At 37.5% G+C, this 13,291-nt stretch overlaps 1 protein-coding gene across 1 annotated transcript in view; it reads left to right on the top strand.

Annotated features, from left to right (window-relative positions):
* BUB1B (BUB1 mitotic checkpoint serine/threonine kinase B) overlaps window positions 1-13,291 on the top strand; it is a 63,169-nt gene that overhangs the window by 33,909 nt on the left and 15,969 nt on the right. The window contains exons 9-15 of the mRNA XM_011932718.1: window positions 3,399-3,628; window positions 6,424-6,536; window positions 7,051-7,166; window positions 7,731-7,780; window positions 9,188-9,248; window positions 9,366-9,471; window positions 12,160-12,434. Coding sequence (XP_011788108.1) covers window positions 3,399-3,628; window positions 6,424-6,536; window positions 7,051-7,166; window positions 7,731-7,780; window positions 9,188-9,248; window positions 9,366-9,471; window positions 12,160-12,434 — 951 coding nt within the window. The remainder of the gene's footprint in view (window positions 1-3,398; window positions 3,629-6,423; window positions 6,537-7,050; window positions 7,167-7,730; window positions 7,781-9,187; window positions 9,249-9,365; window positions 9,472-12,159; window positions 12,435-13,291) is intronic.

The raw sequence follows: 13,291 nt of genomic DNA, 5'->3' as shown, positions 1-13,291 counted from the left end.
TCGATCTCCTGACCTCGTGATCCGCCCATCTCGGCCTCCCAAAGTGCTGGGATTACAGGCTTGAGCCACCGCGCCCGGCCCTAATTTTTTTTTTTAAAGACAGGGTCTCAGCCATGTTGGTGTCAGAAGTTCGCCAACATGGCAAAAGCCCATCTGTACTAAAAATACAAAAATTAGCCAGGCCTGGTGGCCCCGGCGCCTGTAATCCCAGCTACTCGGGAGACTGAGGCAGGAGAATTGCTTGAACCTGGGAGGCAGAGGTTGCAGTGAGCTGCGATCGTGCCATTGCACTCCAGCCTGGGTGACAAGAGCAAGATTCTGTCTCAAAAGAAAAAAAAAAAAAAAAGACAGGATCTTACTATATTGCCCAGGCTGGTCTTGAACTCCTGGCTTCAAGTGATCCTCCTGCCTCAGCCTCGCGAAGTGCTGGAATTACAGGCCACTGTGCCCAACCTCCATCTATATGTCTTCTCTCACTTCCTTATTTTAAATTTATTGTGAAATATTTTACTGTTTTTGAAGCTATAGTAAATAGAATTGTTTTCTTAATTTCATTTTCTTTTTTCCCTTTCTTTACATGCTGCCTTGAGATGAGATTAATTTTATTTTCAGATTGTTCATTGCAAATGGATAAAATACATTGATTTTTGTATACTGATCTTGTATTCTTTGACTTTGATGAACTCGTTTGTTATCTAAGACCATATCTTCTGCAAAAAGAGATCGTTTTGCTTCTTCCTTTCCCATCTGGACTCCTTTTATTTGTTTCTCTTGCCTAATAGCCTTGACTAGAACTTCTAGTACAATGTTGTATAAAAGTGACAAGAATGGACATCCTTGTCTTGTTCCTGATCTTAGGGGGAAAGCATCTAGCCTTTCACCAGGAAGTATGATGTTAGTATGGGTTTTTCATAGATGTCCTCTAGCAGGCTGAGCAAGTTGGGGAAACTTTTTAAGCATGTAAATGCTTGGACCCTACCATTACAGCTTTTGGTTCACTGAGTCTGGGAAGGACCGGTATCTTTAGTTGTACAAAGGTATATAAGAAAATAAAAGGTATATAGGTTATTCTGATCCACAGGGTTGAAAATATCTGCTGTATCATGGTTGAAGTATCTTATACTTCATTCTTTTAAAATCTATGCTACCACTCTGATTCTTCCCCCTCAACTGAGCACCTTGGACTTAATATTATTGGGTTCCTAATGCTATATTCTTAACTCTAATTCTTTTGGATACTAAACCATGAAAAATGGTTTGTATTGCATAGGTTAACTTATTTTTTTATATACTGGGTATCATTAGGATATGGTATTAAGATTTATTTTCACCTATAAATAATATAAGCTACTTGATGATCCCACTTATGGCTAATTTCCTTCCTTGTCATAGCAAAGGTCGTACTCAGAGCATAATTTTATTTTCCTTTTTTTAAAATTTCAATAGGTTTTGGAGAACAGGTGGTGTTTGGTTACACAAATAAGTTACTTAGTGGTAATTTCTGAAATTTTGGTGCACCCGTCACCCGAGCAGTGTACACTGTACCCGATGTGTAATCTTTTAACCCTTATTCCCCCGAATCCCCAAAGTCCACTGTATCATTTTTATGCCTTTACGTCCTTATAGCTTAGCTCCCACTTACGAGTGAGAATATATGATGTTTGGTTTTCCATTCCTCAGTTACCTCACTTAGAATAATGGTCTCCAATTCCATCCAGGTTGCTTCAAATGCCATTATTTTGTTCCTTTTTATGGCTGAGTAGTATTTCATGGTAGATATATACCACATTTTCTTTATCCACGCATTGATTGATGGGCATTTGGGCTGGTTCCATATTTTTGCAGTTGCGAATTGTGCTGCTAAAACATACATGTGCAAGTATCTTTTTCATATAATGACTTCTTTTCTTCTGGGTAGATACCCAGGAGTGGGATTGCTGGATCGAATGGTGGATCTACTTTTAGTTCCTTAAGGAATCTCCACACTGTTTTCCATAGTGGTTGTACAAATTTACATTCCGCCCAACAGTGTAAATGTGTTCCCGTTTCACCACATCCATGCCAGTATCTATTATTATTATTATTATTATTATTTTTTTTTTTTTTTGAGACGGAGTCTGGCTCTGTTGCCCAGGCTGCAGTGCAGTGGCGGGATCTCCGCACCCCACAAAAACAACCCCCCCGGTTTTTTTTTTTTTTTTTTTTTTTGAGACGGAGTCTGGCTCTGTTGCCCAGGCTGCAGTGCAGTGGCGGGATCTCAGCTCACTGCAAGCTCCACCTCCCGGGTTTACGCCATTCTTCTGCCTCAGCCTTCCTAGTAGCTGGGACTACAGGCGCCCGCCACCTCGCCCGGCTACATTTTTGTGTTTTTTTAGTAGAGACGGGGTTTCACCGTGTTAGCCAGGATGGTCTCGATCTCCTGACCTCGTGATCCGCCCGTCTCGGCCTCCCAAAGTGCTGGGATTACAGGCTTGAGCCACCGCGCCCGGCCGCCAGTATCTATTATTTTTTGATTTTTTGATTATGGCCATTCTCACAGGAGTAAGAGGATATCACATTGTGGTTTTGATTTGCATTTCCCTGATGATTAGTGATGTTGAACTTTTTTCATATGCTTGTTGGCCATTTGTATATCTTTTGAAAATTATCTATTCATGCCCTTAGCCCAATTTTTGATGGGATTGTTTGTTTTTTTCTTGCTGATTTGCTTGAGTTCCCTGTAGATTCTGAATATTAGTCGTTTGTCAGATGCATAGATTGCGAAGATTTTCTCCCGCTCTTGGGTGGTCTGTTTACTCTGCTGATTATTCCTTTTGCTGTGCAGAAGCTTTTTAGTTTAGTTTAGTCCCATCTAATTATCTTTGTTTTTCTTGCATTTGCTTTTGGGTTCTTGGTCATGAAGTCTTTACCTAAGCCAATGTCTAGAAGGGTTTTTCCAATGTTATCTTCTAGAATTTTTATGGTTTCAAATCTTAGATTTAATTAAGTCTTTGATCCACCTTGAGTTGACTTTTTGTATAACGTGAGGGAGGAGAATCCAGTTTCATTCTCCTACATGTGGCTTGCCAATTATCCCAGCACCATTTGTTGAATAGGGTATCTTTCCCCACTTTACATTTTTGTTTGCTTTGTCAAAGATCAGTTGACTGTGAGTATTTCGCTTGATTTCTGGGCTCTCAATTCTGTTCCATTGGTCTATATACCTGTTTTTATACCAGTATTATGATGTTTTGGTGACTATGGCCTTACAATATAGTTTGAAGTCAGGTAATATAATGCCTCCAGATTTGCAGAACATAATTATTGATGGCCCTTGTGAATTATTTTTAGTTTATTTTATCAATCTTATTTTTTTTTTATTTTTACCCATATGAATAATAGTAATTTTGCTTCTTTAGGACACCATGTAAAATTGAACCTAGTATAAACCACATCCTCAGCACCAGAAAGCCTGGAAAGGAAGAAGGAGATCCTCTACAAAGGGTTCAGAGCCATCAGCAAGCATCTGAGGAGAAGAAAGAGAAAATGATGTATTGTAAGGAGAAGATTTATGCAGGAGTGGGGGAATTCTCCTTTGAAGAAATCCGGGCTGAAGTTTTCCGGAAGAAATTAAAAGAGCAAAGGGAAGGTGTGTGTAATTCAAGTTTGTGAAAAGGACTTGACTTAGTTGTGTGAAGGTTGAGCTGATCTATTACGTCTGAAGAAAACTAACCTTATACTTTGCACCTTTATGTGATATTTCTATGGTTGTACTGTTTCTTTCTGTGTATCAGCCACCAACCTCCCATTGCTGCCTTCCATGAAAACTCCTTGAGGTGTGGGGGTACTGAGTATATTTAGAAGTAAAGGAAGAAGTTCTGAACTGTGTGAACAATTTATGTTCCCCAATACAATAAGCAGGCAGCTATGATCCCTGACATGCATATATGTGCATTCCGTGCATCCCTATTAAGTACTTTTCCTAATGCTATTGCTTGAAATATTCCACTTTACCTTTGATATTTTGTCTGAAATTTCTCCAAGAGCTTATTTAGATTAACCTATTAGGTCACACTGCAATGATTTAGATTATGGATATTCATATTTTTTAAAGACATTATAAATTAAAGAAAAAGGTTTAAAAATTGAGATATGGGAATTTTTGGGAAACAGGAAACATTTCTGATTCTGGAGCCTTGAGTACTTGAAGGCAAGAGGCAGGGCAGAATGGGCTGGAAAGTAGGGAAGTAAGGCATGTGGGGCTTAAGGCATGAGAAGGTGAAGGAGAGTAAAGAAGGGTACAGAAAATGAGGTAGGGGAGGGTCCACTTCCATTTAGACTTTTTTTTATTAGGATCTATAAGGAGAAAGTAATGTTTCTTTTATACATGGATATCCAGAAAACCTACTAATATAGCTCAGCTCTCTTAAGAGGATGTAGTGTTTGTGGGGTTAGCTGGGAAACTTAACCATCACTTAAACTTTGAGGAGCAATCTTTTCTGAGTTCCAGGTGGCAACTTTGGTAAAGCAGACTGTTAGTAAGTTTGGAACTGTTTTTATTTGTTACACTAATTAGTGTCATCCAAGATTGTCAAAAGTGCCCTGGGTTCAAATTGAACCTGTGTGTCTAGGTAGGAGAGAGGGATAGTTGCAAAGCAAGGTGTTAGTTGAGTAAGGGTTTTAGAAAAGGAGAACCACTCCAGCAAAGAAATAGGCTAGAAGGGTGGCCAAATATGAACCAGAAAAGGAACTAGGTATCTAAATAAAAACTGTTTCCTAAGGGAAAAGCTTAGTCTGTACCAGGTATATAGAAGGAAAATGAAAGTCCATTTTAGGGCTGAGCATAGTGACTCACACCTGTAATCCCAGCACTTTGGGGAAAAAAAGACCAGCCTGGGCAACATGGTGAATTTTCATTTCTGTGGGAAAAAGAAAAAGTACATTTTGTTTTCAACTAGCCAAAGAAGGACCTACTCTAGATTAGATGAAATTTAATTAGGAATAAGAAGGCACTGACCTCTGAGAATTTTTTAATACTCATTTCTGTTGTGTTTTTTTGTTTTGTTTTGTTTTTTGTTTTTTTTTAAATAGACGGGGTCTCCCTGTGTTGCCCAGGCTGGTCTCAAACTCCTGGGCTCAAGTTATCCTCCCACCTTGGCCTTTCAAAGTGCTGGGATTATAGGCATGAGCTACCATGCAGACCTTAATACTCATTTCTCAGCTGGTCTCTGAATCTATTTCATGAGCTTGTATAAATTCCCATCTGTGTATAAGTTTGTACCCTTATATAAATCCTCATTTCAATAAATGTGGTTTCTAGTTACTGTCAAAAACTGGCTTTGAAGACTTGCTAACTACTTACTCTCAGGGAAGAATACAAGAAAAGAAGAAGCCACAATCAGGGCCTACACAAAGGTTGTTTTTCTTTGCATTGCACTTCCAAATCATTTTTTCCCTCTTCTTTCAAAAACTCTAGCTTCTTTCAGATTTCTATCCTCTAATTCTTTTCTATTTCCTGAGCCTCCTTAGTGTACTCACCTCAGACTTTTCAGTTACACCCCATCATTCATTAATTGACTAATAAGCACATGGCTCACTATCTATGCCTCTTTACCCTAACCTGCAAAACCCTGCATGGCCAAGCATGGTAGCATGTGCCTGTAGTCCCAGCTACTCAGAAGGGTGAGGCAGAAGGATTGAACCCAGAAGTTTGAGACCAGCCTGAGCAATATAGCAAGACCTCATCTCCAAAAACAAACAAAACCCCATGTGACTTAGCGTTTGCCTACCTCTCCAACCCCATCTTTTTCTATTCACCCTCTTACTATGCTGCAACCACACTGAACTTCCTTTGGATTCTTAGACACAGTGGCCTTTTCCTGCATTAGGGCCTTTGTGCCACCTCGTTGATTAGCCTAGAATCTTACCCCAGAACTTTGGCCCCTTATCATTTAAGTTACAGCTTAATAATGTCACTTTATCAGAATGATCTTCCCTGATCACTGGTCTTAAGTATCCCTCCCTTGACCTCCATCTGTCTACCCAGTCACACATTCTCACGTCATCTATTTTATTCTTTTTCTAAACTGATTTTCTTGTGTGTGTGTTTCCCCCAAATTTGATTGTTAGCATCACATAACCAAGGACTTTGTATTATGTACCACTGAAACCTAAGTACTCAGAGTTGTGCTTGGCACATAGTAGGTATTCAGTATTTTTTTCCTTTTAGTGGAAACCTGTGTTGTTCAAAGTTATTCTATTTTTTTATTGAATGGATAAATAAAAGAATAGAGGCCTAGACCACAAATTGAGGACCTTGTTCCACTTAAATCATTTTTATCTGTATTAGTAACATATGTGTTGAGGAGATGAGCTCCAAAGGCAGTTTTGGACAGAATGAGTTACTATGAGGAATAATACCTCAAGCAGCTTTATTGTTTCTAGCCGAGCTATTGACCAGTGCAGAGAAGAGAGCAGAAATGCAGAAACAGATTGAAGAGATGGAGAAGAAGCTAAAAGAAATCCAAACTACTCAGCAAGAAAGAACAGGTGATCAGGTAATTTTTCTTTTTTCAATACACAAAACTAAAATTTATTGAAACAAACTTAAACGTTGTAAAAATATAGAAGGTTAAAATCCTCCCAACCCCCATTTAGAGTTTCTGGTAGCTTCCTAGCTGTTAGTAGCAGGAAAGTTGAGCGGGAAAGTAATTTAACAGGTGACTTCAAATAGAATTTGTGGCATGTGAAATAAGTGGTGCAGTTTATTGACTTCTTAGTTATACTCCAAATCATTATGTTAATTCTGGCTCAAGCTTTTTATTCTAGCTATGTTCCATTAAAATGGGATTGCCTAAAGAAATTTAGTATATGCCTGGCACTGCTCAGTTGAGTACAACTGTACCAGTTTAGAGTAGGAATATAAATTATTGGAAATGACTTTTGTGGTATACTCATCTTATCTTGTTAGTGGATGTCTAGGGAAAGAGTAAAGTAAAGCTAATGTTAGAGCTTGAAAATAGTATTTTCTGGGTGGGAGGGACATTGATTTTGTTTATTTAATGCAAACAGCAAGAAGAGACGATGCCTACAAAGGAGACAACTAAACTGCGAATTGCTTCCGACTCTCAGGAAATGCCAGGAATGACTCTATCCAGTTCTGTTTGTCGAGTAAACTCTTGTACCACGTAAGATTACATTGGTGGAAGGGACAATGCCTATAGGAGGGCATTTAGAAACAACCCTTGACTCTCTAGTGCCTTGAAGTCTTTTTTATAGTATTGAGACATGGTTTTTATAAGTCTCTGTCACAACATAAGCTTTGATTCTGATTAGGGAGGACAGAGCATTGACTATTTTCCACTGAAGAAACATGTTTCTTATAGAAACAAATACATATAATGTTTTTAAAAATCAAAATCACCCATTTCTACCATCAAGAGATGACTACCATTAACACTGTTCTGTCTTTTCTTTTGTGTTGTATTTTTGTTTTGTTTTATAAAAATGTCAGCTTACATTTTGTAATGTGCTTATACTATTAATGCAACTTGACATCTATTATCAAATATATTTCTGCAACATTTTTGACAACCAAAGGTTCCATCTTCTTTAAGAGAATTTGGATTGACAGTAATAATTTATCTTAGAGTAAATATTATACTTAATGGAAAAACCTCTTGGACTTTTAAAAACTAAACAGTTCTTTCTGTGGGTATCGAGCACATGATTTAAAACAAGTTTCTTCACAGAGAAACTTCACTTGCGGAGAACATTTGGCAGGAACAACCTCATTCTAAAGGTGAGTCGTATTTGACAACTTTGAGAAGAACTTGCTGATAACAAAGGTATTATGTAATAAATGGTAAATATTTTTATTATGATAAAGGGATTGAAAGAAAGAGGGGGACTAGGATGCTAGGAATTTAGTGTAGGCATATGCTTTATGATAGGAAAGACATTTGAAAGAGTTTTTTTTTAAAGATTCCTCAGTGTTTCAAAATATTTGGTTTAATTGTAATTTTAAATTTACACTAACCACCAAATCTTATACTTTAGTTACTGTACACTAAATAGCAAAGACACCAAGGAAGGTGTTTCTTTTCAGGGAAAAAAAAAATTTGAAGCTATTTTATATTCAAATTGGTTTTCTTTTCTTCAGAACATGTTAAAAGTGGCGAAACATGAATATCTACTTGTAAATGGCTTTGCAAAAATAAAAATAAAAAACATTAAAATCTAATTAAACCTCTGTTTCTAACCAACAATTTATTGGAAATGTAAAGCATGGAGGAACATTGTTAACAACATAGAGGGATGAAATTGGCAAAATCTAGCATTATGGGGCTAGGAACCCAGTTTGTTGAACAAAAATTCCCCCCAAAACTCTATAGAATAAAAGAGATTTAAGAGGCATTTGAACAATCACAGTATACGGATCTTAACTCTGCATTCCCAATTCAAACAAACTTTTTTTAAAAATTATTTATTTATATATTTTTTGAAACTGAGTCTCACTCTGTCACCCAGGCTGGAGTGCAGTGGTGCGATCTCAGCTCATTGCAAATTCTGCCTCCCGGGTTCATGCCATTCTCCTGCCTCAGCCTCCTGACTAGCTGGGACTACAGGCGCCTGCCACCACATCTGGCTGATTTTTTTTTTTTTGTATTTTTAATAGAGACAGGGTTTCATCATATTAGCCAGGATGGTCTCGATCTCCTGACCTCGTGATCCACCCACCTCGGCCTCCCAAAGTGCTAGGATTACAGGCATGAGCCACTGCACCCGGCCAAAACATTTTTTTAATTGGTAAAATATGAAACTTCTGACTGGACATTAGATATTCATAAATTTCTCATTTTATAGGTAGGTATCATGTTTTGGGATTGGGATTTTTAAAAAGCCTCTTTTAGAAATATGTACGGAAATATTTGCAGATAAAATGACATGTCTGGAATTTGGTTTAAAATAATCCTATTGGGTTTGGGGAGTAGTGACAGTGGTAGGGAATCTAAATGGAACAAGATCATCTATGTTTAGGTAATTGTTAAATTGTTTAATGACCTTTTATATGTTTGAAGTTTTTGTTATTAAAAAAAAGATTGCCTTCCTACTTTCAAACAACACAAAATATTGATTAATTTTTCTGGTTGTCTTGAAGAGTAAAGCATTTACTCCTAGAGTATGTATCTAGTCTCTCTTTCTCTAGGTCCCAGTGTACCTTTCTCCATTTTTGATGAGTTTCTTCTTTCAGAAAAGAAGAATAAAAGGTTCGTTGTTTGTTTTTTGTTTTTTTTTAACTTAAGAATTTTCTGTTATTATAAGTGAGGATAAATTAGGGGCTACTGTTATGAAAAAATTGCTAAGTGAGGTACGTCTTTTTCCAGTCCTCCTGCAGATCCCCCACAAGTTTTAACTCAACGAAGACCCCTTGCAGTTCTCAAAACCTCAGAAAGCATCACCTCAAATGAAGATGTGTCTCCAGATGTTTGTGTAAGGAGCAGTATCCTTAAGTTAATGTAAACGGGCTAGTGGATTGTTTATTCAAATCCACAAAAGCTTAAGGTTAAAATTGAAACCACTGACTTGAATTAAGCACATGAAAAGATGCTCAGCATTATTACTCAACAGGGAAATGCAAATCAAAACCACAGTGAGATACTACTTTATATCCACTAGGATAGCTATAATAAAAAATTATGCACAATAACAAGTATTGGCAAAGTTGTGGAGAAATTAGAACATACATTACTAGTGGGAATGTAAAATGGTGTAGCCACTTTGGAAAACAGTTTGGCGGCTCTTTAAAATGTTAAACACAGTTACCATATGATCCCGCAGTTCTGTGCCTAGGTATATACTCAGAATAATTGAAAACACATGTTGACACAAAAAATTACACAAATGTTCATAGCTGTATTACTCATGATAGTGGAAACAACCCCAAATGCCCATCAACTGATGAATGGATAAACAAAATGTTGTATATCCATACCATGAAATATTATTTGGCTATAAAAAGGAATGAAGTACTAATACATGTCACAACATAGGTGAATCTTGAAAATATTTTGTCAAGTGAATGAAACCAGATACAAAGACCACATATTATATGATCTCATTTTCATGAAATATCCAGAATAGGCAAAGGTATGGATTTGAAGTTTTCCAGGGGATTAGGGAGAGGGTGGTGGAGAGTGACTGCTAATGGGTATGGGGTTTCTTTTTGGAGTGATGAAAGTATTCTGGAATTCTAAAGTATTCTGGAATTAGAATTCCAGAATACTGGAATTCTCAGATAATTCTGATACAGTTAGTCTACTGACTGCTATGAAAAGACAGTGATGTAAGAGTAATTGATTACATACTGTGTTCTGGAGTATACCACCAGAGAACATGATTAACAGGCTAGATTTGGATGCAGTGGTTCTAGATTCAGCTGTTCAAGGATACGCTTATTTGTTAAAGGAGTCCAACTTCATCTACCTTTTTTTTTTTTAACCAATCTTTTACTTGAATTTTGTTACTAGGTACCTAAAATGTCTAAGCTACTAGGGCTATAAGTAGTATCTGCATAAAATGTATAGATTATAAACATCTATTTTACTTTAATCATATATATAAATACATATATATATATATATATATTTTTTTTTTTTACTTTCTTTCTTTTTCTTTTTTAGATAGGCTGTCTGTCATCCAGGCTGGAGTATAGTGGCGTGATCTCAGCTCACTGCAGCCTCTACCTCCTGGACTCAAGCATTCCTCCCACTCAGCCTCCCAATTAGGTGGGACTACAGGTGTGAGCCACCATGCCTGGCTAATTTTTTATTTTTTGGAGAGACACGGTTTCGCCATGTTGCCCAAGCTGGTCTCAAACTCCTGGGCTCAAGTGATCCTCCCGCCTCAGCCTGCCTCCCAGAGTGTTGGGATTACAGGTGTGAGCCAATGCACCTGGCCAAATCTTTTTTTTTTTTGAGATTGAGTTTCACTCTTTCACTCAGGCTGGAGTGAAGTGGCATGATCTCAGCTCACTGCAGCCTCCGTCCCCTGGGTTCAAGCAATTCTCCTGCCTCCGCCTCCCGAGTAGCTGGGATTACAGGTGCCTGCCACCATGCCCAGCTAATTTTTGTATTTTTAGTAGGGACAGGGTTTTGCCATGTTGGCCAGGCTGGTCTCGAGCACCTGACCTCAGGTGATCCACCCACCTCAGCCTCCCAAAGTGCTGGGATTACAGCCACTGCACCTGGCCTATTATTTTTATTTAACTATACTTTGTTTCTTCCAGATGTACCGCCCACCTTCAGTTACTCAGTCAGAAATTCAAAGTATATGTCAAATTGGTAATGATCTAGAAAACTAATCTCTAGTATCCATATGGGTTAAATCAAATAGGCACTATTTGTATACTACAGGTAAATATGTAAAGGGGTGTAATCTCTCTGAGGACAGCTAAGTAATATATATAAACTTTAGTGTTTATAACCTTTTGACCTGATAATTCTACTTTTAGGAATTAATCCTGGGAAAATTAAAGTGTTTCTAAAGATTTATGTACATTTAAAGTAGTTTTAAACTAGTAAAATCAGAATAACCTGAAAGTTGGTTAATTTCTTATAGACCCACAGTGTGGCCATTATGTTTTTAAAGAATTTTAAATAGCATAGGAAGGAAAAAATACAAAAAGCATGAGAAAGAGCAATACACAGTATCATGAATGCTACATTTTCACTGGTTTTAAAACTCCTTTTTAAATGCATAAAATATGCTATGCATATATCCTACCAGACATACATGAGTTATCTTTAAGAAATAAATAAAAATTAGGTATGTAGCATAGAGGAAGAAGACCTAAAAACTAGGAGGATAGCAGATTATTAGAATATTTACTAAGTGAAAGCCAGAAGAAAGATAGTATTTGTGCTTTAGTTCATAGGTGAAATTTGTTGAGGAACGAAACATTGCCCAATATTTTTCTTTGTATGGAGAATCTTCCAGTACATTTTTTGGATGAAGTATAGTTTACTGTGTTCATGATATAAAAACCTTTTTATCTTTGCCTAGATATTCTGATATGCTATTTCTATATCCTATGTCACTGAGCTAATGTGTCTCTCTCAGTAAAAAAGTTCTTCATGTATTGAAATATTTTAGCTAAACTTTATATGGTTTTCATTTCAGGATGAATTTACAGGAATTGAACCCTTGAGTGAGGATGCCATTATCACAGGCTTCAGAAATGTAACAATTTGTCCTAACCCAGAAGACACTTGTGACTTCGCCAGAGCAGCTCGTTTCGTATCCACTCCTTTTCATGAGATAATGTCCTTGAAGGATCTCCCTTCTGATCCTGAGAGACTGTTACAGGAAGAGGATCTAGATGTAAAGACCTCTGAGGACCAGCAGGCAGCTTGTGGCACTATCTACAGTCAGACTCTCAGCATCAAGAAGCTGAGGTGATTGGGAATTTACAGGTTTTACAAACCAAATTGTTTACTCTCTTATTCTGTGTGTGCTTGTCAGTTGTAGTAATCAGTTATCAAGTTCTTACTAACTGCCAGGTACTGTGCTAAGTGCTTTACATGAGAGTAGGGCTGCCCCAGATAAAGTGTCAATGGGATTTAGTGATTGATTTGGATGTGAGGGTTAAAAGTAAACTTTGATGGTGAAGAAACTAAGTGGTCCGAGAGGAGTATTGTACCACTGAGGAAACTTTGCAAAGTGCACATGATTGACAAAAAGGAGGCATTTAATTTTTCTTTAATATTGAGTTTAAAATAGTGGTAGGATAGCTTTTGTTAATTTTATTTATTTATTTATTTACTGAAACAGGGTCTCTGTCCCCCAGGCTGGAGTGCAATGGTGCTATCTTAGCTCACTGCAACCTCCGCCTCCTGGGTTCAAGCGATTCTCCTGCCTCAGCCTCCCAAGTAGCTGGGACTGCAGGCGCGCACCACCATGACTGGCTTATTTTTATATTTTTAGTAGAGACAGGGTTTCACCATGTTGGCCAGGCTAGTCTCAAACTCCTGACGTCAGGTGATCCACCCGCCTCGGCCTCTCAAAGTACTGGGATTATAGGAGTGAGCCTCTGCGCCCGGCCAGCTTATGTGAATTTTAAATAGGCAACTAGAGATGTGTTTTTTTAAAAAGTATCTTTTGATAGGTGAAAATGAACTATGGAATACATATGAGGGAATGGCTTACAGCCAGGGTCTGAGCCTTGTTTTAGGTCAGCTAATTTAAACTAATTCCAGTTTTAGGAATACTTTTTAATTTGCCAATTTTTGCTTTTTTTTTTTTTTTTTTTTTT

The sequence above is a fragment of the Colobus angolensis genome, unplaced genomic scaffold (genome assembly GCF_000951035.1).
Source record: "Colobus angolensis palliatus isolate OR3802 unplaced genomic scaffold, Cang.pa_1.0 Scaffold97, whole genome shotgun sequence".
Classification (NCBI taxonomy): domain Eukaryota; kingdom Metazoa; phylum Chordata; class Mammalia; order Primates; family Cercopithecidae; genus Colobus; species Colobus angolensis.
This window is presented reverse-complemented; position numbering and strand designations above follow the sequence as displayed.